This window comes from Xiphophorus couchianus, chromosome 6 (genome assembly GCF_001444195.1).
Source record: "Xiphophorus couchianus chromosome 6, X_couchianus-1.0, whole genome shotgun sequence".
Taxonomy (NCBI): domain Eukaryota; kingdom Metazoa; phylum Chordata; class Actinopteri; order Cyprinodontiformes; family Poeciliidae; genus Xiphophorus; species Xiphophorus couchianus.
The window spans coordinates 12716825-12738863 of record NC_040233.1 but is presented as its reverse complement, the minus strand read 5'-3'; the positions used below and the strand labels follow the sequence as shown (position 1 = coordinate 12738863).

Here is a 22039-nt window from a genome sequence, read left to right as displayed (position 1 = left end):
AAGATGGTAGCAACATAGCAGGATCTCAGATAGCCACTTACTGCATCCCGATATTAGGAATAACATCTACGCAGCACGATATCATCATAGAGTTTTTGCTGATTTACTGGCTTCATGTTAATGATGGGAATCTCCTGTTTCCCCCACATCTCAAAGTTGCTCTGTAGGCTTGAGATCTGGTGACTGCAGGAGCCTCATTGTTATGTTCAAGATATGAGTTTAGATGACTTCGGCTTTGGTGTGTTACCCCGCAGCAAGTACCCATTAGATGATTGTTAAACTGTAGTCATAAAGGGATGGGCAGGAGCCGTAAGAGTGCTCCGACTTTTAAATGCAGCTTGCTGGTGCTACGGGTATCAAAAATGTCTCCCCACAACCCCCCAATATTATACCATCACCTCCTGCCTGAACCACTAATAAGAAACAAGATGGAGCCACAAGACATAAGTGAATTTAAAACATAGTGATAAACATAAGGGGAGATAAATAGATATCGGGATGATAGAGAAGAGCGTAATGAGATTTCATTGACTATTGTAGTATTTAGCAATGTAACGTTTTCGGAATATCCTCTAGCTCTAATTTAAGAAGTGTACACAACATCACTGCAATGAGCAAAATTTACACTCCCCCAGTCTTAGTAGTTTGGGTTTTTTGAGTAGTCTTTGGAGGTTTTCTACTCTATATTTTATATCATTGCCAAATAGCGATATTTCTGATAAAACTGTTAAATAATGAAAAACGTGTTTGACATATCAAACATTGAAATTTCAAATGGCCTTGTTTTGGTTTTTTTTGCATATGTCTATTAATTTGGTGAAATGTTCACTTTCTTTCCTCAATATATCTTAAAGCTTACATCTTGCCTACCCTCTGCATTCTGTATAGGAAAATATCCAGAGGCCTAAAATAACTGCATCACTTGACAAATGATGCAATTATACAGAAACAGCAACAAAAAAAAAAAAATGGACCGGGCTTTTATGTCAGTTCAAATTTAGAAATAGACATGAACAAAAGCCCTAACAGCAGAGATTTCAGAAGACAAAGCTTCTCACGTGTGAGGCGAGCAGAGATGGAGTGGGGGGGATGCTTTGCCATCTTACATGCTCAGAACAGTTAATATTGCTCTGAAGTCTCTCCACTTGCTAAAAAAATCCTTTGGGGATAAGTCAGTTTGTTCTGCCCTGTTGTGAATGGATTTAAAATTAGCCATTTTTTGGACACAGCTCAGCCGTATGACTGTCCCGGTCTGCTGTGGGTTTTATTTGTAGCCAGATTATTGCTACGAGTAATTAATTATGAAAAACAACAGCCTCGGGGCGCACAAAGTTTTCACAGAACAACCACGGATTCTTCAGTCCATGCAGCCCGTCGTCAGATGGATAGAGAGAATACCAGATAAGCAGGAGCACAAACAAACAGAGGATGTGTGGTGGAGTGACAGACTGCTGCTGATTTGCCTTCACTTCCTGCAGCTACCAAGCGCTTTTTTGTATCGTGACAATATACAAACCATCCATAAACTATTCAAAACCCAATATACATTTTTTTTTTTGGCAATGATTTGAAAACATAGAAAGTTTTCCTCATGTCCCAGTTTTAAGGAGTTTAGTAAAGGGTGGAGGCTCTAAGAAGACCTCGGTGGGCGAGATGCAGCCCACTCTCTGCCGCTGACCTGGTTTACAGCACGTGATTGCAGGCTGCTGATGCAGTCTCCAAGCTGTGTTCCCTGCCTGTAGGATCGACGGCTGACACAAAAATAGCTCCTAGAATGGTTGAGTATTTTTTTATTTGGATTTGACATTTCTCAGGTTGGACAAGGCACAGCACAAACTATTTGTTTTTCTCCAGGAAGGGCTTAAAATAGTAAAACCTAGCAATGTTTTTATTCTTTGAAACATTTTTATTTTATTTCTTATTTTTTTCTTCTTTGATGGCTACAGTGGATAGAGCAGGATATGCTTTAGTTTCTTGGTGTGAGAATAGCATTAGTATTAATCACTGTCCTTACAAATGAATTGAAACAGTAGTAGCAATGTAATTTGATGTCATGACAAAAGATCTCATGGTGTATTTCACAGTCTTTATCATCAATAATGGGTTACGAATTTCAAATTGTGTGTCTTATATTTGACACGTTTGAGACACTTTGATGCAAGAAAGTAAGACATTTTCTTGTTTCCTGTTGCTTTGCCATAATTGACTAAGAAGACTTCTTAGTTGTGCCAGCTGGCAACACATGCAAATGGACAAATTGGAAAAATGTTCACCACTTTTGAATTTTTGATTGCTGCTATTTTGGGTAACTGGTAGAAAAAAGAAAAAGTGAAATAATGAAAAACAGGTGAAACTGCTTTTAAAACAGACTCCTGCATCTGCAACAAATAAATAACCGTCAGCAAAATCTGCATAACATTAAATCACTCTACGTCGCTGTGCCGTATTTTAGACATGAATCGGTTTTCTTGTGGCATTGTGCTTTCCTGCTGCTGCAGTGCTGCGTACTTGGGGAACTCCTCTTGCTATAAAATGTGTGTTAAAGCCTCCTAACCAATGACTCAGTCTCACTTAAGTCACTCCAACATCAGCTCCTGCGGCTTCTGCTACTCCACTCACTGTGGGAGTCCGGTCCAGCCGCAGGGAAGTAGAAAACACCTGTGAACTGTGTCCTGGAGTCTCTCCATCAGCACGGGCCCGCTGCAGCTGCACCTCGTAAATCCAGCTCAGGTTTCTTGGCAGGACTCGGCACTAAATCTTAGGCGTCTTTACTGACACCCCTAGACGTGTTTAAACAGCGGCTGGCCAGACAGCCAGGGCTTGGCACTGCCGGAAAAGCCATCAAACGGGAGAATGATGCCAACTCTGTTTTAGAGGACAACACCCTCCAGTAAATGTCGTTTGCCTGTGCACACACTGCATCCATAGACTCCCTCATTGGCTGAACACCTGATATAATCTATTTTACCACAACAAAAATGTCTTTTAATGACGATTATGTGTCACACTGTAGATGCTATTTAGCTGCTACAGTTTAAGGATCGTAGCAGCTTTTTTTGTTACAATAATACAGTCTAAAAGGCGCCTTTCAGAGCGCACAAGGTCACCTTACAAATTTAAAGCAGTAAACATTTTAACATAGACAACAAAAGAGAGAAAAACGGTGGAACATGTTGATCAATCAGAGTGAAAATGCTTGTTTGAACAGACATGTTTTCAGCCAAAACTTAAAAAGAGACAGAATGTTGGTATTTCTGATGTCGGGGCATTCCAGAGGTGATGATCTGATCGGCTAAAGTCCCTGAATCTCATAGTGGCCGGACGAGCAGGAGGCCGACGTTAGAGATCGAGAGGGAATGTTTATGTGAAGGAGGTTGGACAAATATGAAGGAGCAAGATGATGGATATCCCTGAATAAATAAAGATGGATTTTACAGAACAAAATGAAGCACAGAAGGATAAAACAGAAAAACTTTGCAAGACTGATGGTTTTTACTTTTTCCTTGTCTGTTGGCAGAGAAAGGCGCTTTCTTTAAATTACAAATTCGTAATCAACATAGAAGAAATAGGTGTGGGTTGAGTGTTTTAATGGCCAAACTGCAGATTATGGCACTTTTACAGTGGTTGATTCCCTAAGGCATACCACAGTATGAACATGTTCTACCTAAAAACACTGTTATACATTAAATAGAGAGGTACATAGGCAAACGACTAAAAGAGCTGTAACATTTCCATGTGGAACTGCATAATAAAGAGACAAATGCACGATTACTTCCTCCTATTCCTCTCTAAGATCTCTCCTACATTTTTGTAATCTGCAGCTCCAACCACCATTTTCTGCTTCCTGCTCTCTGTAGTCATCGGCGTTCTTAATGAGTTTTCAGCTGCTCATCTCCTCCCTCACATACAGTACAGTCACACTACACTGAGCTCCAGCCCATCACTCGTTACCCTCTGCAGCTATGACTGCCTGGCTGTGAAGGCTCCAACACTTGTCTTCTGTTCTTGCTCTATAATGAGACAGTAGAGGCGTCGCTCTGAAACAGTTTTATGATTTAACGCTTAATGAGTCTCAGCCTGGTGTGGCAGGCGGAGCTGCTGCATTTAAAAGAATAAAACGTTTTGTCTTAGGACCCGGAAGGTACTAAGAGATAATTGCAGTCATGTTCAGATCAGAGGAAATTTGAAGACACCTTATATTTATGCAAGAATACATAAAGTTTTTGGTTGGAAATATATTTTCTCTAACATAAGTTTGAAATTATTAATTCTCATCAGAGATTTAGAAGGAGCTACAACTGCAGATTACTGTATAGCTCCTTCCAGCCATTATTTTAGATTAGAAAAGTGAAATCTAAACTATTACAACCCAAGTATATCAATCTTTTTCACCCTGAATTTATTTAAAGCCAAATGGTACTGTCAGCTGTAGAAGACAGGTATTTAAATACATATATAGGTAAGCCCTACTAAGGCTTAGATGGTTTAGCAGATTAAATTTTAGTAAAAAAACAAATGCTGTGTTAAGGTCTCAGATTTTAGCTAGGGTTTCTATGACTTTTGGTAGTTATTTCCTCTTTCAAATATGCCATTAATTTCAGGTTTCCTTTTTGTCTAAGGGAAAAAACTGCATATTTCTGTGTGTTGGTCGAACTCGCATGGAAAGTAACCCATTATTGTACATGAAGTTTGTGGGTTTGATTTTACAAAATCTGAAAAGTTGAAGGTGTGAATACTTTTTACAAGGCAGCATATATTATCAAGAAGAGCTACATAAACACACTGGCTCTCCTGCGTTTAATTCTTAAGAATAAACTAGCTGAAGTTGTTTGAATCTTTTAAGTATCTTTTTTTTTTCCTGTTGGTATGGAAACTGGCCTGCCCATGCCTGCAGCACTTCTCTGCTGTATACAAGTTTTCTCCAGCTAATGCTTTCTTCAGTCACTCACTAGCAGGTAATCAATGCACCAGCTCCAGCAGAACCGGTATGCAACAAAATTTAAAAAAAAAAAGCCCACAACCACCACTAAAACCAAACTGCACTTTTGTCATGGCATCATAAAGATCTTAGACTTAGACTTAGATGGACTTTATTGTCATTTTACATGCACAGGGTGTATACAGAACGAAATTTCGTTGCATACGGCTCAGGACAGTGTTTTGAGCTTCCAATGTTGTGAGGTTACTCCAGAATAAAATAAAATACAGTATAAAATATGAATATAAATATAAAATATAAAGTGCAGGACTGACAGTAAAAAGGAAGTTACTTAGCTCTGTACATGTGCAAGGTATAAAGTGGAGACCAGATTTTAAGTGCGGTCCAGTTAAGAGTTCAGCAGTCTGATGGCAAGTAGGAAAAAGCTGTTTCAGAACCTGGTGGACCTGCACCGGATGCTGCGGAACCTCTTTCCAGAGGGTAGCAGGGAGAACAGTCCATGGTGGGGGTGTGAGGGGTCACTGATGATGTTTCGGCCTCGGGACACGCAGTGCTGGGATGAAATGTCCTGAATGGAGGGAAGGAGGGCCCCGATGATCCTCTCTGCTGTCCGCACCACTCTCCTCACGTTCTTCCAGTCGGAGGCGCTGCAGCCTCCACACCACACAGAGAGGCAGCTGGTCAGAATGCTCTCTATGGTGCTTCTGTAGAACGTCATGAGGATGGGCGGGGGCAGGTGTGCTCTGATGTGCATTAAAATCTCTTTGAAGTACCAGTCATGTCTTTGAGTCAGTCGTTGTGTCACTGTCCTTCAACCAAACATGGCCAATTGACCTGTGACTTCAATGCTTTTTTCAACAAACAGTAAAGCTTATTAGGCTTTATCAAACCTTTGCTTTTCATACTTTAGTTTAGAAAAATGCCTTGTTGTTCTTTGAGTGTATAATGTATCAGGTTTTGAAATATATTTCTTATTTTCAGAAAACTAATTTTCTGAAAGCTTATTTTCAGCTCTTCATGGCAAGACAGATTTAAAGCTACGGAGGAGGTAATCTGTTTGGCTGCAATGGAGGCTGAAATAAAGGAGGAGGATAAACGTAATATGTTTCATAAAGAGTTGAAAATATACAGTGGATCTCAAAAGCATTAACACTTGGATTTTGAGAAGTAAAAAGTTGATGGTAAATAAAACACTGACTTTTTTAAACCATATAACAAACAAATGTGTTAGAGGATAAATATATATGTACAAAATAGAAGTCCTTTTGATTTAACTTCAGGAGTCAGTCTTCTAGAGTTCAAAGGTTGTCTGAATCATGAATCTGAAGAACATGAGATGTAGTTCACCAGTTTGAGGACTATACTGACATTTGCACATTTACATCCTTCAGCTGAGGCCGTAGTGTGTAGCGAGGTCAGAAAAACTAAAAAGGATCTCGTACAAAAGTCAGGAAACTGGTGCACACCTGAACTTTTGATCAACTGTGATCAAATCAGCAGGCTTCCCTATGATTATGTTTGTCGTAACATTTCTCTAATAAGGATCTTTTATTTTATCGGCCTTATGTGATGTTAAACTTTTTAAAAACCTGCTTTTGTTTTTTTTTTGTTTCTCTCTAAGCCATAATCAATGAAATTAGCTTGAATCATCTTAGTCTTCATGTAATGAGTTTGTCTTGTGGAACTTGACTAGTCAAATCAATGGCCTTTTTGAGATTATTTTAATTTATTGAGGATTACTTGTATTATAACGTAAAGGAAGAACAAAGGTGGTGGACGGCGAGTTATTGCGTAATGTTAGCACTAGTTTTTTGGGGTTTCCCTGTGCTATTGGCCCAATAAAAACCGGACTGTGTTAGTGTGTGACTGTGGGAACCTCCACCCGGCTGTCCTGTCCCCCTTCCCCCGTCCCACAGGAGAACCCTTCGGCAGCCAGACACACTGGCCCATTTTTACTTCCTGCTCTGCCGCTCCTTCCATGTCTCTCTCCTCCAGCTGCTGCCAGGCTTTTTATATCTGGCTCCCCATTAAAAAGGACAAAACACACTTTATTGATGTTTTTCCCTTTTGGCTCTTAGTCTTTCCACAGGACTTGTCAGTGTTGATTCTCTTTTGCTTTGCTGTTTGGCAGTTTATGGCAAAAAAAAAACTAAACAAATGGTCAATTAGATAAAGTAGTAAAGTGTGTTGTGTCATGTAAGATGTACCAGCATGAGTTGCCAAAAATAGCAAGTACTTAATATCACTCAGTTATAGTGATGGAAGTGTACCCTCAAGAACACAAAGAATTACTGGGTTCTTTTGAGCTTCTTACATTTCTATATCAAGCAACAAAACCTGGCCTTCACATGGTTTTTGAAAGCAGATTTAAAATAAGTTAGAACTAAACAGAAGCCCCCAATTACTCAGCTTTTTGAATGGGTAAGTGAGAAAAATGATCCATTATTGCAAATCTGTCAGTGGCAAAAACTGTAAATTAAGGTTTTCTGCATTGGCGTGTTGTCCTATTGAATCACTCCATATCTCTTATTAGAATTGCAGACAGTTAGACACAAAACATGCTTTCATAACAAGGGCTTCCTGGCTGCATCTTTAACATTTGTGAAATGTTTTATAACGTCACCCGGGGCTTAGCTTCTCCAGATCTTTATCCCTGACCTGTCTGCTGTGTTCCTTCACTATAATGTTCTGTAACAAACGTCTAAGGACTTCAGAGAGATTAAAGTACGCAATAGATGACTTTTGTAGCCACAAAATTTCCCTGTGCTTTATTTAGAAATACCAGACTGAAAGGGGAGTTGTGGCTGGGACTGCCACAAACACATATGGATGCCACACTTTTCATTTTCCTTCGCCTTCATAATTATGCACTAAGTTTGTTTTGGTCTATTATATTCACCTTCTACAATACACAATAGTTTGTGGTTGATTATTAAGATAAATATGGAAAGATTATGTAAAGGCTAACATTGGCTAATATTTAAGAAAATATTAGTTTGTGCAGACAGCACAAGTTTATTTCAATATTAGAAAACAAGTAATCCTACTATATTACAGATATCAGTCACTTTTCTTAATGAATGAATCTCCATCTTATGTATTAACTGACCTGAAAATCACATTAAAATGCATTAATTACTAACCAAGTCGATCAATTTGGGCCACATTGAATTTATAAAGTTAGGAGCAAAGATGCAGAGGATACAAAAGAGAAGAAGAGAGAACAGAGGGGAACACCCTGTTTCATCTCTCTGCTTCCTTTTTGAGCAAAACGTGTCAGTGAACCAGCCGCTCACGTTTTGCTCCAGTTTCTTCACAGCTCCTTTTCCTTAGAGCTTAACTTTTTTCCCCCCCCAACTACTTTGAAAGGCAGATGAGTTTATTAATTACACATTCGCTGACTTCGTGTATTCCCACCATGACAAGGTTTTTTTTTTTCAGAGTGTGCAACATTCTTTTTTTCATCATACTCGTCCAAAAATAGCAAACACTGCTTAATTAATTCAGCCTATTTGACCGCAGCTGAATGTTTAAAGCAGTTCCTGAGGAAATTAATCTCACACACACACAAACACACCCCTACCAGGGAATAAATGCATGAAAAGCTGTGTTGGAAAGAATGACAGTGGGCAGGTGTAGGCGTGAAATGCACCTTCGTCTTTCTCGGACGGTGAGAAAAGTACGGTAGTCAAGTTATTAAAGCAAACCTCTTTCTGATCCCCCTGTGCAGAAAAATGTGAGGAGAGGAATAGAAGAATGGTTAGATAAATGCAAAAGAGGTAGATATTTATGATGAGAAAGGTTTTAATTTTAGCCTCGGAGGCCAGACTGTTATGAGTGGAGTACGTGATGGCTGAATATGAAGATGCTGATTGCTTCGGCAAGGTACCCAAAACACACACGACGACTTTACATCCAACAGCATGAGTATGTTGTTCAAAATTAGCCTGAAGACATGAGTTTCTCCCATTTTAAAGGGAGATAACCAGCTCACGTGAGCTTTCATCTGAATAGACGCTTTGTGAATGCATCAGCCATGACCCAGTTTAGAGCTGTAGAGCCGTAAAAACGGTTCTGCTCCTAACAGTTGTCTGCTTTTCTTTTTTTTTTGTTACACTTAAATCTTTCAGATCATCAAACTCATTTAAATGTCAGACAAAGATAGCCCATATAAATACAAAAATCTGTTTTCAGCAGGTTATTTCTCTAAATAAGGGAAGATATTGGTTGGTTTTCATGACCAACCAGACTGTATATGAAGTAATTCTCCACCTTGTTAAATTATGAATTATGCTCTCATTTTTGGTTCATTTTCATTTGCCATGCTTAGACACAAATACTGTCAGAGCAGTAGAATCAATAAATGACTTCAATAGATCCTGTCTGACAACATAAAGTAGGATAAGAAATCTCAGCTACATATCATGTCCCAACCTAAAGAAATGTAAACAAATCAACAAGAAAAACAAAGATTGTTGTCAAATCATTATGCCTCGATCTATACAAAATCAAGATAAAAAAAACCAAAACATTTCTGAAGGTTTGGCACTCGACCAAGACATAGTGAGAGTCAATATTAACAAAATGAGAAAGTAAGGGGCTGTGATGATCCTCCCAGGACTTGGACGGCCTTCTAAAATTATTGCCAAGAGTTCATTGAGAACTCATCCAGGAGATCTAAAAAGAAAAACATCTGAAGCTTTGTAGGCCTCCGTTGCCTCAGTTAAGGTCAGTGTTCCTCATTCAGCAATAACAAAGAAACGGTCCAAGTGGCATCAGGTAGGGAGTTGGGGTGAGTGTGTGTGTGTGTGTGTGTGTGTGTGTGTGTGTGTGTGTGTGTGTGTGTGATTGGTCAGAATTTTGTGGATGTGCTTGTTTATGTGGAAAAAACTCCAAATGCTCAATTTTCAGAAGCTGTTTTTTTAGCCCAAGCGCAGGAAGGAAAGCTTTGAGGAGCAACTGTCCGAGGCCATGAGGAAGAACGTCCTTTTAGACCAAAACACTGATTTTCCCCTGCTTGGTTCTGGTCCAATGAAGCTGAAGAATGTCCCACCAATCTCTTCTGTTTTTTTTGGCTTGCGATAACATGGAAAATTAAATGAGATTTTCAAGTTCGTCAATCATTACGTCCTCCTCCTGCAAACTTGTGAACTCGTAATAGTCATTCCTATCTGCCATGATCGCTGACATAAACCACACACGTGACTAAACACCATGACGTATGCTGCAGCAGGATGGGTTTCACAGGAGCTCGGCTCGGTGTGTCATACGGTACTCGGAGTGTCGGTGCGAAAGTGGAAACCTGTGACCACGCTTCAACTGTTCAACATTGGCCCAAACATGCTGGGCCAAAGCGGAAGCTTTCTGACATGCTTGTCAGTCTTGGATTTTTTAGAAATAATCTTTCCACGGATGCATCTCCAGATTATACTTCATGTGTGTTCTGTTGTCACGTTTCCTAGCTGCTTGTTAGCTGAACTCTTCAATAAAAGTTGCACTTTTTTGCTGCTTTCGAGCACTGTCCACTTCTGACCTACATATTTTAGTGTTACCAATGCAAAACTTTTATTTTTCTCTCTCCATGGCAACCCAAGAAGGAAAGGTATGCCTAATCGAAAGGCAGATTGATGTTGTCTTCATGCAAGCCCACACAGTTTGCTCTAAAACCCGGCTCAGGCCAGAGTTAAGGGAGGCTGTTAAGCCTAAAAATAACCTTTTGCCCTTTTAAGACGGCTTTGTGCCACGTATTCGCCACGTATTCGAGCGCAAAACAAGCAATTTTGTCTTAGCGATGGAAGGGTGAGGAGAAAGGAAGTGAAGCTTTCTGATGTATAATTCATTTGTGCAGTCAGTGGGTAGAAGAGAAGGGATAAGAAGAGGGAAAATCACGGGAGGAAAGGTGGGTGGAGGAAAAAAAGGGAGGAGGCTGGGAGTGGGAAGGGAAAACAGGAAACATAGCACACTCACGTTCTGCATACTTTTCATCATCGCTTTGAGCTGTGTAAGTCCTCCAAGGGGAATATGGCTCTGTTTTGCACCTGTCACAGGTGTACTCAACTGTGTGAAGATTTGTTCTGCTCTCTTTAAAAGTGTATTTTTTATATATATTTTGTGCAGAAAATAGAAAAATAAGAAACAAAATAGAGATAATTTATATCTAATGGTGCGCACAATTCTTCTTTTTGGGCAGATGGTGCCTAAGAGCATTTTCATATTTGGTTCTTGGAAGGCACAGCACTACAGGAAGAAAGACGTGAAGGAGAGGGTTGAAACAAGGATGGAGGAACAGATGAAACAGAAGAGCAGATTTCCTTTGTTAGGAGACCTGCGATAAGCCCCCCCCTCTCAGAAATTTTCACTTCTCTTGTTTCTCCACGCTCCTCTCACCCACTGCCTCGTCGCTTCTCTGTCTCCTCCAGACATTTACACGTTTTTGCCATCCACATGCTTGGCTGCAGGCTAATGGGTGAGGTGATATGGAAAGGAAGGGAGGCATTTGATTTAAGATGTTCATTCCTACAGAGAGAGAATGGGAGGGGTTTCCGATGAGGGGGGGTCTGCAGCGCCAGATGACACCAGTAAACAAGTTCGGGAAAATGTGGGAGAGAATTTCAAAAATATATGAAAACATGACCTAAATAAAAAGTACACCTCCTCCCTTCGCTTTTCTTTCTCTCTTCACCCCACTTGAAGTATTTGTGCACTCGTGCACACTTAAAAGCAGCATTCATGCATGAAACCAATGTATAATGTAATGTGTAATGCACGCAATACACTCTCAGTGCATTGCGTGCAGCTGAGAGTGTGTTGTTTTGCATTGTGTGTGTGTGTTTCTCTGTGGGTGTGCAGTATCTCTGAAAGAGTTGGTAGCTGTGGTTTGCACAGGTCGTCTGTCCAAATACAGCTCTCCGCTCCGCCTCACCCACTGCATTCAAACAAAGTGCCAAGCACACCTCTGCGTTCCTCACATTTCATCTTCCTACAAACTTCAGCTCTCATCATCAGGTTGGAACAAAACAGTCGGCCAACAATCACTTTTCAATCCAGTTGGTACAGCAGTTCTTTTAAATTTATGGAGCGAGAAATAAAGACTACAGACCAGTTTTTGCTTTGGTGTTTTACTTGCCGCTCTCTGTCATGCACTACAAAGTTAATTTTAGTTGAATGAAGTTAAACTCAGTATAGATCCAACTGATTTATGAAGACTTTAGACATAATATGAAAATAAAACCAGTCTGAAACGGCTTTAATTCGAGCTAAACTGCTGTTTACTTGAAATGACAGACTGGGTGAAGCGCACATCCATCATAAATGCAGGCTAGCGGTAACTCTGGAAGAGCTGCAAAAATTCACAACTCAGGTGCGTCAACCAGGCCCACTCTTGACTCTGCAATTCGTAAATGGATCCTAAGAAACAAGTTAAAAAACAAAGCTGAAGGAAATACATGCGAAGTTCCTTTTGAAGTTTGTGTCAAACAATACAGGGAACATAGCAAACATGGAAAAATGGTCTCTGAGGTGGAAAGTCGAGTGTGTGTCGGTCTTCCACAGAAACTTTTCTTAAACTACATTGATGTTTGTGGTTGTAACATGACACACGGAAATGTTAAGATGTATTGAGTACCTTTTCAAAGAATTGTCAATTGACAGTGTTCTAAAAATCAACCACATTTACAAAATAGTTCAAAGTACAGAAACATTAGCAGCAACCAAGTTTGTCTTATTCCAGTCGTGAAATTTTAACACACTCCTGAGAAAAAAGTTTTTAAACCTCAAGTATTTGAGTTGAAGACAGTGATTTCAGTTCAGCAGTCACAGATTTACCTTTGTAATCTAAGATGAACCCAGATTATGTAACTCGACCGTTAGACGGAGTCAAACGACACCGTTGTAGCCACCATGTGTGTGTCCTCACATGGCCACCAGAGACAATCAGTGATCTCTCATGTCCCAAACTGTGTCTTCAGGTAAACGTTAGCTCAAAGTAGAAACTGATGAAAGATGGAAGGATAAAACTGCAATGCTGTGCTCCTCCGTGAACTGAAAGTCTAAGCGATGAAATGGTGAAATAACAACGAAGATCTGGAGAAATGGTGCCTGCCGAGAAAACGAAATGTCAGTCTCCTTGGTTGCCTTATCTTGTTTCTGACTGATGCAGAAAGGTCAATCAGGGACAATAAGCTGGCATATAGAGAGTTGAGATCAAAAAAGTTGATGCGAGTTCATCTAATTTCCTCAATTTAGCTTTTAGCCTCATGTACAAACTACCTTAGATTTTAAAATATCACAACAATAATCCTTTTTGACCATTTTATTTTAAAAAAAGAATGAAACATAAAGAAGTGGCAAAAAACCCCATTAAAAAACAATGTTAATAAAATAAATTCATCAGCGTCTGTTACCAGTTTATATATATCATTAAAAACTATAACTCTCCAGTTTAAAAGCCTTTCTGTACATTTTTGCTACCCATCTAATAAAGTAATAATCCTGCTAAGAGCTAGGGATGGGGCTGATGTAAGATTTTTTATGTATCATAACCTTGAGTGAAAATAGAAAACTACGAAGTACTGAAATTGTATAACAAGATTGGTTTGTTTTTATTGAAAATGTAAACATCGCAATTATTTCTATTACTGCTAACTTAATCTGTCATACTGAATGTTAATTATGTTTTGTTTAACTTTTGTTTACTGGGGTTTTGATTTTGATGCAAAAATATCGAACCATTTTCTGGGTTGTTTGGTGCCCAAGCTATTGCTCTCTGTAGCTTGAAGTCCAGATACATTATGAATAAGTGATTATTGTCACATTGTCAATTATTGACCACTTTTGACAACATTCTTGGCTTCTTTGTGGTCAGGAGCTACAACTTGACATTGAAATACTATGATATGCAGTGTTCAATTATTTATCACTGAGCTGAACAGGATTTAACCTCTGAGGGTCATGGCCTAGAGGACAATGCTGTCCTTAGAGCTATAGGTTATGCAGCAGGAATTTCCATATGTGCTTACAGTTGGCTAGTATAATAAAGCTTTAGGAAGACCGACTTCAGCTTCTGGTCTCCTGGTTGAGGGAGACAACAAAGTTAAAACAAATGTCTCTCAAACTTCCCTTAAGAGCAGAGTGTTAATTAGATCACCAGGGATTTCTGATGTGAAACTTAACACCAGATCTCATGTTTCCTCTTTGTTGTGTTATACCCAAGACAGGTGAGGTCACTTCGACACAGGCTTCCGACACCACGCTGAATAATTCAGCAAAGGTCAGGAAGCTGCGTAGGGGTGTGCCTTTGTGTGTTTATGCTTCTGTGTGTGTTGGGATTTCATTAAGAATTCACAGCGTAGTTTCCTCTGTGGTCTGGGAAGAGCCCTGTGACTCACTTTAGATCACATTGCAGATATCTGATTAAAGCGCGGATGTGTTTTAGTTTTAGTATTTGGGTTTGACATAGCATCTGTCCCTATATTTCTAACTACAGAAATGTTTGGATCATTCATGCATGCACTGACCGTTCCAAAAAATACTTTTATTTTCCAATTTTGCCATACATTCTCAATTGGACTCAAGCTTGGACTTTGATAACACTTGAGTTGGCTGCATGTTAGAAGTTCCCCTACTGGAAAGTGATCCTCTATTTCAGTAAGAAGGATTTCTTCCAGGGTTGTCATTAAATCAGCTCAATCCATCTTCCTATCAGTCTGACTGACATCATTGCCCTATTAAGGAAAAACATGATGCTGCCACCATATAGAAATGTTTGGGCCTTGGTTATGAGCTGTCTGCTTTCAGTAGCTGAGATGCTAACAGTGCGATTACATCGTTAACCCAGTAGTGTTAACAGTGGTTTGAGCTGATTTGTTTTCCATGGTTCAGTGTGTTGATCAGCTCCAGTGACATTAGTTCTTCACTTATCAGTGACGTAATGCAGCAATAAGGAGTCCAGACAAGCAGATCAGATTTATGAATGATGACTGGAGTCAGGATTATGTGCTTCAGCTTCCTTTGAAATTTGCTGATTCAATGAAGATTTGTTTAAATGCTGCAGCCATCTTTACTTTGTATATAAATTCCTTCAAATTTGAGAAAATGTTTGTTTTTCTTTTTGATTATAAGCAGTGGACTATATGATGTTTAAAACATGTATATCTCTGCCATCGCTTCAGCACTCATAAGTGTATTATGATCAACCTTGATTTTCTCATTGAAAGAAATTGATTAAGATAGATGGCTCATTGTTCCCCTGTTTCTGTGTAATTTAATTTGTCTTACATCTTATCCAAATCTTATCCAGCTTTCCTCTTGCAGTACTTCCATGTCGCAGCGGAAGGTAAATAATTTATGTTCGGCCTTCTTGCTGGTGGATATGAATCACTCAAGAAGAGCAGAATACATGTGCTCATTTCAGAGTGACTCTTCACTGCAAAGACACATTCAGCATGGTGATGTTGAAGCTGCTCTACTTCACAGCATCTCTCTGTAGAAAAACGCTCCGCCTCGTCATTCTGGCCTCGTAGCTTCGCCATGATGGCTTTGCCATGAAGATCTCACAGAAGTCGGGGGGGGGGAGTCATTGATGTTTGGTTGTGTGGCTTTCAAATTTTCAGATGAAGCTCAAATTTAAATACCAATGTGATGGCAAATTGTAAACATAGCAAATCAAATCTTTTGCTGTCACAAAAAAAAAGACTCCAGGGTGACCAGTAAATATAATTACCATTTAAACTACTGCAGGTTGTTTGTTGTTCCAGCCTGGTCCAGATGTGTACAGCCTGTTGAGTTAAATTCTTAATTTGTGCTCTTTCGCCATGTCATGTCGGCAGTAGTTTTCATTTGCACTGAAACACGCACTAATATTACAGGCTTTTAATTCCAAACTCAATTTTCTTACTGGTTTGTCAAAAGCCTTTAGCTCGTCTTTGCACCAGCTTCCAGACATAAGGCAGTCCTTTTTCAAATTTAAATGTAGTAATGGTAATAAGAAAGCTTAATTAAAAAGTTTATAAATTATTTAATTGATCCTTAATGAAAAACAGTTTGTGTATTTTCTATTTCTGCTAGGCTCGTAACAAGCTCTCCAATGCTGGCAGCTGAATCCTCAACTGTATGAACGTCAACACTGGAATCCCACAAGGGCATGCACTTGGTCTGCTGCTGTATACCTTGTAAACGTTTGACTAACTCCTCATCAGATTTGCTGATGACACACCTGTGAAGTTTCATACCTTAAAAAAAAATATGAGACTCTGAATCTGAAAAAAATGAAGGACGTATCATCATTAATTCAGAACATCTTATCGCCAAATGAACGTCGGCAAAACTCAGGAGCTGGTGGTGGACTTTGGCAGAGAGTGACAGTTTTTCTACACGGACCTCGACGTCAGCGGGGCCGTGGTAGAAAGGATAACTACCTTCAAATACCTGGCTGTTGTTATCTCTGGGGACCTTACATTTATTGAAATCATCAAAACCGAAACAAAAAAGCACCTTCACCGTCTGAGGCAGCAACAGAGGACGTTTGGTTACACAAAGTATTTTTTATTCGAGAGCCATGGAGAGCATGGTAACCTAAGCCATCACATCCTAGATTAGGAACAGCTACAAACAGAACCTTATGGCCGATTGATCTGTGCTGCAGATCACCTCTCCCGTCTCATCCTCTCACCATCAAAGAGATCATGTCTTTGAATAAAAGAGCAAGAAATGTTCTGGGGGATGGTTGCTGCTCCTCACCGTTATATTTTAGATCACATTTTACTTTTCTTCATCTATGATCCGTGAAACACTTCCACAGCTTGCTCTGCACACTGGCAGTTTCTGACACTGTTAGTTTTCTGTAATTCAATGTTTGATAGAGCAACTCCGCGTAATATTCTGATATGTTTGTATGGATATTAACAAGAGTTAATGAGCAAAAACTGCTTATAGAATATAAAAACTTTGTTGCGTTCGGCTCAGTGTTCTTCATGTCCTGTCCCCTCACTCCTACTCACACTCTGTCTCTGGAGACACATGGTGCCAAAGTCTGACTAAATCTTTGTATCTGTCAGTGCTTAAACCCTGTGTGTGAATGTGTGAGTGTGTTTGTATACTGTAATCCTGTTTTTAGCTCTGGAGTTCCTTCAAGAAGTATAAACACAGCGGTGTTTTTGTGTTCACACAGCGAGTTTATTGTCTGCATGACTAATCAGCGGATTAGTGTCTCATCAGGATGACCTGTTTGTACCTCAAATTAAGACGGCTACATTGGACATGTACTTACTTTAAGAGGTTAGAGATTGAAATAATTTGACATTTGGTAGCTGTTGTGGATGCAGCGTGCTGATTTAATTTTAAGCAAAGGAGCAAGTAGGTAGATGAGTCAGATCTGGATGAGGCTTGTTTCTCACACAGCCTTACTGAGCAACAAACCAATGGTTTATCCTGACTGAGGGCATATTTTTAAAAGCACTGATGGTCCATAATGATATTAATAATATTTGCAGCTTTCCTCAGAGGTTTTAGAATTCTGCACCCAGTGGATGATTATGATCTCAACCTGGTGGAACAGAATTTCCATTAACTAATCTGTCTTCTATGTTTTTTCCTTCCCTTTGTTGGTTCTTCTCTTAGATAAGTCGCTGCTTGAAACCCGGAGGCTGCTTCGTCTCCATTACGTTCGCGCAGCCCTTCTTCAGGAAACGTCTCTACGCACGGACCGCGTACAACTGGTCAGTCAGACATGACAGTTACGGTGAGGGTTTTCAGTATTTTGTGTATGTAATGACCAAAGGAGAGCAGCTCAGCCCAGAAGATGCGGCTCTGGAACAGAGGCTTCTGGAGGAACCCAAATCCCAACCCGCCAGCTGTCCCACCCCTCAGGATGAAGAGGATAATGACTTCCTGTGCAATATTAACTTATGATGTTGCTGAAATGTGGACATTAATTTCAGGAATATTTTATGTCTTATCCTACAGAAGCAGAAGCAAAGTGACAGATTTATTACTTTTAGTGTTGAAAATAATTTTAAACACACTTTTATCTCAATTTTTAGTATTTTTAATATTTTAGCTTTTGTAAACTTGTATACATGCTGTACTACTACTATAGAAATATTTCTGCAAATTCATGTGAATGTGATCAGGACTGCTTGTTGTCAAATTCTAACAGGTATTTTTAGGATTGTATTTTTTAACACAACTCAACTGTATCAGTCTAGCCATAAACCAAATAGTTGCCTTTAGCATAGTTTTAGGTTAGGTTTAGTAAAAAGTGAACAAGCCAAAGCTGAATAAACAGGCAGCCTTTTGAGGATACATTTTTTTTCTTCCTGATGCAAACATTTCAGTGTTTTTCTATAATTTTTTTCAACTAAAAGGAGCAAGTTGGTGTGTAACATAAGATACTGGCATTAGATTAAAAAAAAATATTTTCAGGGAAACCATGGTTTATAAAATTAATAATTTAGCATTGACATGTGGTTAATGCATCTCAAAAATGTACAAAATTTGCACATAATAGCCAATATTTGTGCATAGATATACAAAAAATAATGCATATTGTTCTAACTTAAAAGAAAAAGACCAGAAAATTGTGCCATATGTGTAAATTCAAACCATTTACTATGATTCTCCAAAAGAATATTTTGACAGCACAACTATTGGCTATAAAATCCACAGATCTGGCTTCGGAAAAGGGACAAGAAGACCACAAAAAGCATAGAGGCCACAGCAAATATATAGAATAAGGCACCTGGGTTAGATCAGACCAAAATGTAACTTTGGACCAATGAAACTATGTGAAAATTATGTGAATACTTCCTCCCCACATTTATTCTCTACTTTGTGTTGGTCCATAACATAAAATAAAAACATTGAGGTTTGAGATCTTAATAGAATGAGATGTAGAAAAAGTTCAAAAAGCTCTTAAATAGTAAAAGTACTACAAAAAGTTACCATCCAGCAGCGGATGGTTAGTTATGATCCGTTGTGAATCCCCTCCTGTATGTGTCAGAGGTTTCGGTCTTGCTCTTGGTTCTACTTCATATCGTAATCATTAACAAAATCCCTGCAGGTTCGCATTCAGCTCCAGTGTTTGCGTTGCAGTTTGAGTTTGCCACGTTCAAGAGATTTGCAAAACAAACCATCATGTCTCAATCCAACACCTGAGAGCCGCAGCATTCTGCCTGTTGAGAAGGTGTTAAAACTCCATCAGTATGTCTGTTAGCATCCTCCTCTCGTCTGCTGCTGGTGTCGGTTTTATGTTCAACACAAAAGCTTCAAGGTGCTTCATGCCATGTCTCACACAACAGTCAAACAGCATTTATGCACATTTGCTCCCACCCTACATGTTATTTGTTCAAGACACTCGATACTGGGTGTCGGGTCATGTGCTCGCCTGCTGCTTAAAATAACGGCACACACAGCCATGCGTGCAGACAGGGAGGAGGACTTCTGACTGGAGGGGAGGGGATCACATTAATAAAGTAGAAATCATTTATTTTTAATACCCTACCAAGATCTAATTAACGCCTATTTTTAAGACTTACGGAGAGAAGATGTGATTTTTCTGAAGGCTGCTCTTTCCTTACACGGTTAGCTTGTTGGAGCAACATCATGGTGTGGTCAGCTTCAGCGCTGTTGTTTATCAGACTAATCTCACTGTATGGTCTGCTTGTTTTAGCTGGCATCGCAAAATAAAATTATACATATTTAATGGACTTACAATATTAATGAGCTAAATGAAGTACAATGCTTTGTTCCAGACACAGATTTCTTTGATTTTTTTCCAGAAAATGCAACTTTAGATGAAGCTGCTAATTATGAGATTGTCATGTTTTCAGTAACATCCAAAGCTGTTAAAAACTAAAAGGCTTTTAAACTAACCCTGTGGCCTATTATTAATCATTATGTTGATATTATTGTTTCAGCTTCAGAAGCTGGAAACTGCGTCATATGTATGACCAACTTAAAAATCGATACTGTGTAATCTACAGACTCAGTAGCTGTTTACAGTTCTGTTGTTGTTGTATTAACGCATTATTCTCATTCTGTCTTTCCAAGTTGACTGCTAACATTATGTACAGAAACACAGTCTTATTTCAAGATGTTTCTGTGAAAAAGAAAAAAAAGTTCTAACATTAACAGTGCATACATACTTATTGTTCTCCATTTGTTTTTGCATAAAGATGCTTACAGTGTTTTAAAATAAATGCATGTTTTACATGCAGCGTCCTAATATCGCTATAAAATTCTTAGCGGTTTTTCTACAGAAAAATGAAGCCAGTCTGGTCTAACGTCATTCATGGGAACGGGGAGGTTTTCCATGTAGGCTTTGGTTGTTTTGAATCTAAACCTCAACTGGAGTGTTTTTTTGCAGAAAAGCTCAACATCAGTTTAATCTAACTAAAGCACACAGTTCTAGTTAAAGTCCAAGTAGATATTAGATAATTACACATTTAGTGATGGTAAAACAAAAAAATGTTTACCTATTTTTTTAAAATTACACTCAACCAGTCGGCTTTTAGATAGTATTTACAGGTTGATATGGAGACTTGGTGTTTGCTGCAGTTTTTGCAACATTAATCTTTGAAGTTCCCCTTTTCCCTCTAACCCTAACCAGCAAAATTATACATTTTTAATGGACTTACAATATTAATGAGCTAAATGAAGCAGCTCAATGTTGTGGATTACTGAAACTCTGCTTCAAAGGGCTAAACATACATCCATCCATCCATCCATTTTCTGTTCACCCTTGTCCCTAACGGGGTCGGGAGGGTTGCTGGCGCCCATCTCCAGCTACGTTCCAGGCGAGAGGCGGGGTACACCCTGGACAGGTCGCCAGTCTGTCGCAGGCTAAACATACAGTAAATGTAAAATAAATGCTTTAGACGACTTTATTTTAAGAGGTATGTATTTTTCAGGCCTTTTAATAGAACAATCAGTAAACTATGTTACCTCTAGTTATTATACAAATGCTGTATGTATCAAACATAATGTAAAAGAAAGTTTGTTTCACAACTCGATGCCTTGAAATTGCCTCTGTCTCTTTAAGAAGCTACTTCAGCACGATGTCACAACAAGGCCTCTCCATTGTGTTGTTTACAGCCGTTCTTAGGAACGTTGGACTGAGAAGTAGTTGGCATGATGAGCTCAGCAGAAACGCATCTCCACCAGGTGTTTACTAATTGCTGCCGCCACTAGTCTGGAGGAGCTGCGTGGCGAAGGCGGTGGAGGGTTGCTATAAATGTGGCCGTAACACTATCTCTTATCTCATTACCTTTTCCTTTTACAACATGCAGACACACACACGCACACATACAAAACTGTGTTTACACCATGTTATATGGCTACCAACTGGCTTCCATGGTGACAAAAAGGGTGTAACCGCCTGGCTACCTAAGCAGGTGGGTTCAGAAACAGTTTGGAGAACATCTGACCTGGATGGTGCTTATGTAAGTCTAAAATGGCCCCAGCTTTTATATCGACTATAGAGGCTTCAGCAGCACTGCTGCACTGGGACGTACAAACATTTGATGGATTCATTACCCTGTGGATGGACGGAGGCTGGATATGTCTGCACACAAACGAGGAGAGGATTTCTACTCCCTCAGCGCGCCGACGCTTTCCTTCAGTTTCACTTTACCATACTCTTATGTTCTGTGCTTATATGAAGGTATTAAAAATGAGAAGTGGTTTACATTAGGTTTCCAGCTGCCTCGGAGGGACTGACTGATGTGCAGTGGCAGAGACCCTACTGAGAGATTTAACTCGCCAGGTTATGTAACCACAGAGCAAAGAACAAGCCTCACGCATGCATGAGAGGTTTGCCATTGTTTAAATAAAAATCCTGTCTTTCTGATATCTGTTCATTTTTCTCTCACCTGATCTCGAGTCATTAACTTTTTTCCTTTATGTGCTTTTATATTGGTGAGGAAACAGAAGCCCGATTTTACTTTTTTTCCCCCTGTTTCTCCCAAAACTAATTGACCTCATTTCTTTGTTGCCCACAGCAATAATCTATTGCATGCTTAGGGTTTCACTCTCTCTAACTTTTTCAATCAAGTCAAGTCATGTTTATTTGTGCAGCACATTTCAGCAACAAGGCAGTTCAAAGTG

The 22039-nt window shown here is 39.4% G+C and overlaps 1 protein-coding gene across 2 annotated transcripts in view; it reads left to right on the top strand.

Annotated features, from left to right (window-relative positions):
- The window catches only part of ece2a (endothelin converting enzyme 2a), a 73998-nt gene extending 53831 nt beyond the window's left edge, over window positions 1–20167 (top strand). For both annotated transcript variants that reach the window (XM_028021830.1, XM_028021831.1), the window contains one exon: window positions 17555–20167. In XM_028021830.1, the coding sequence (XP_027877631.1) occupies window positions 17555–17845 (291 nt within the window). In that variant the 3' untranslated portion in view covers window positions 17846–20167. The remainder of the gene's footprint in view (window positions 1–17554) is intronic.
- The last annotated feature ends 1872 nt before the right edge of the window (window positions 20168–22039 follow it).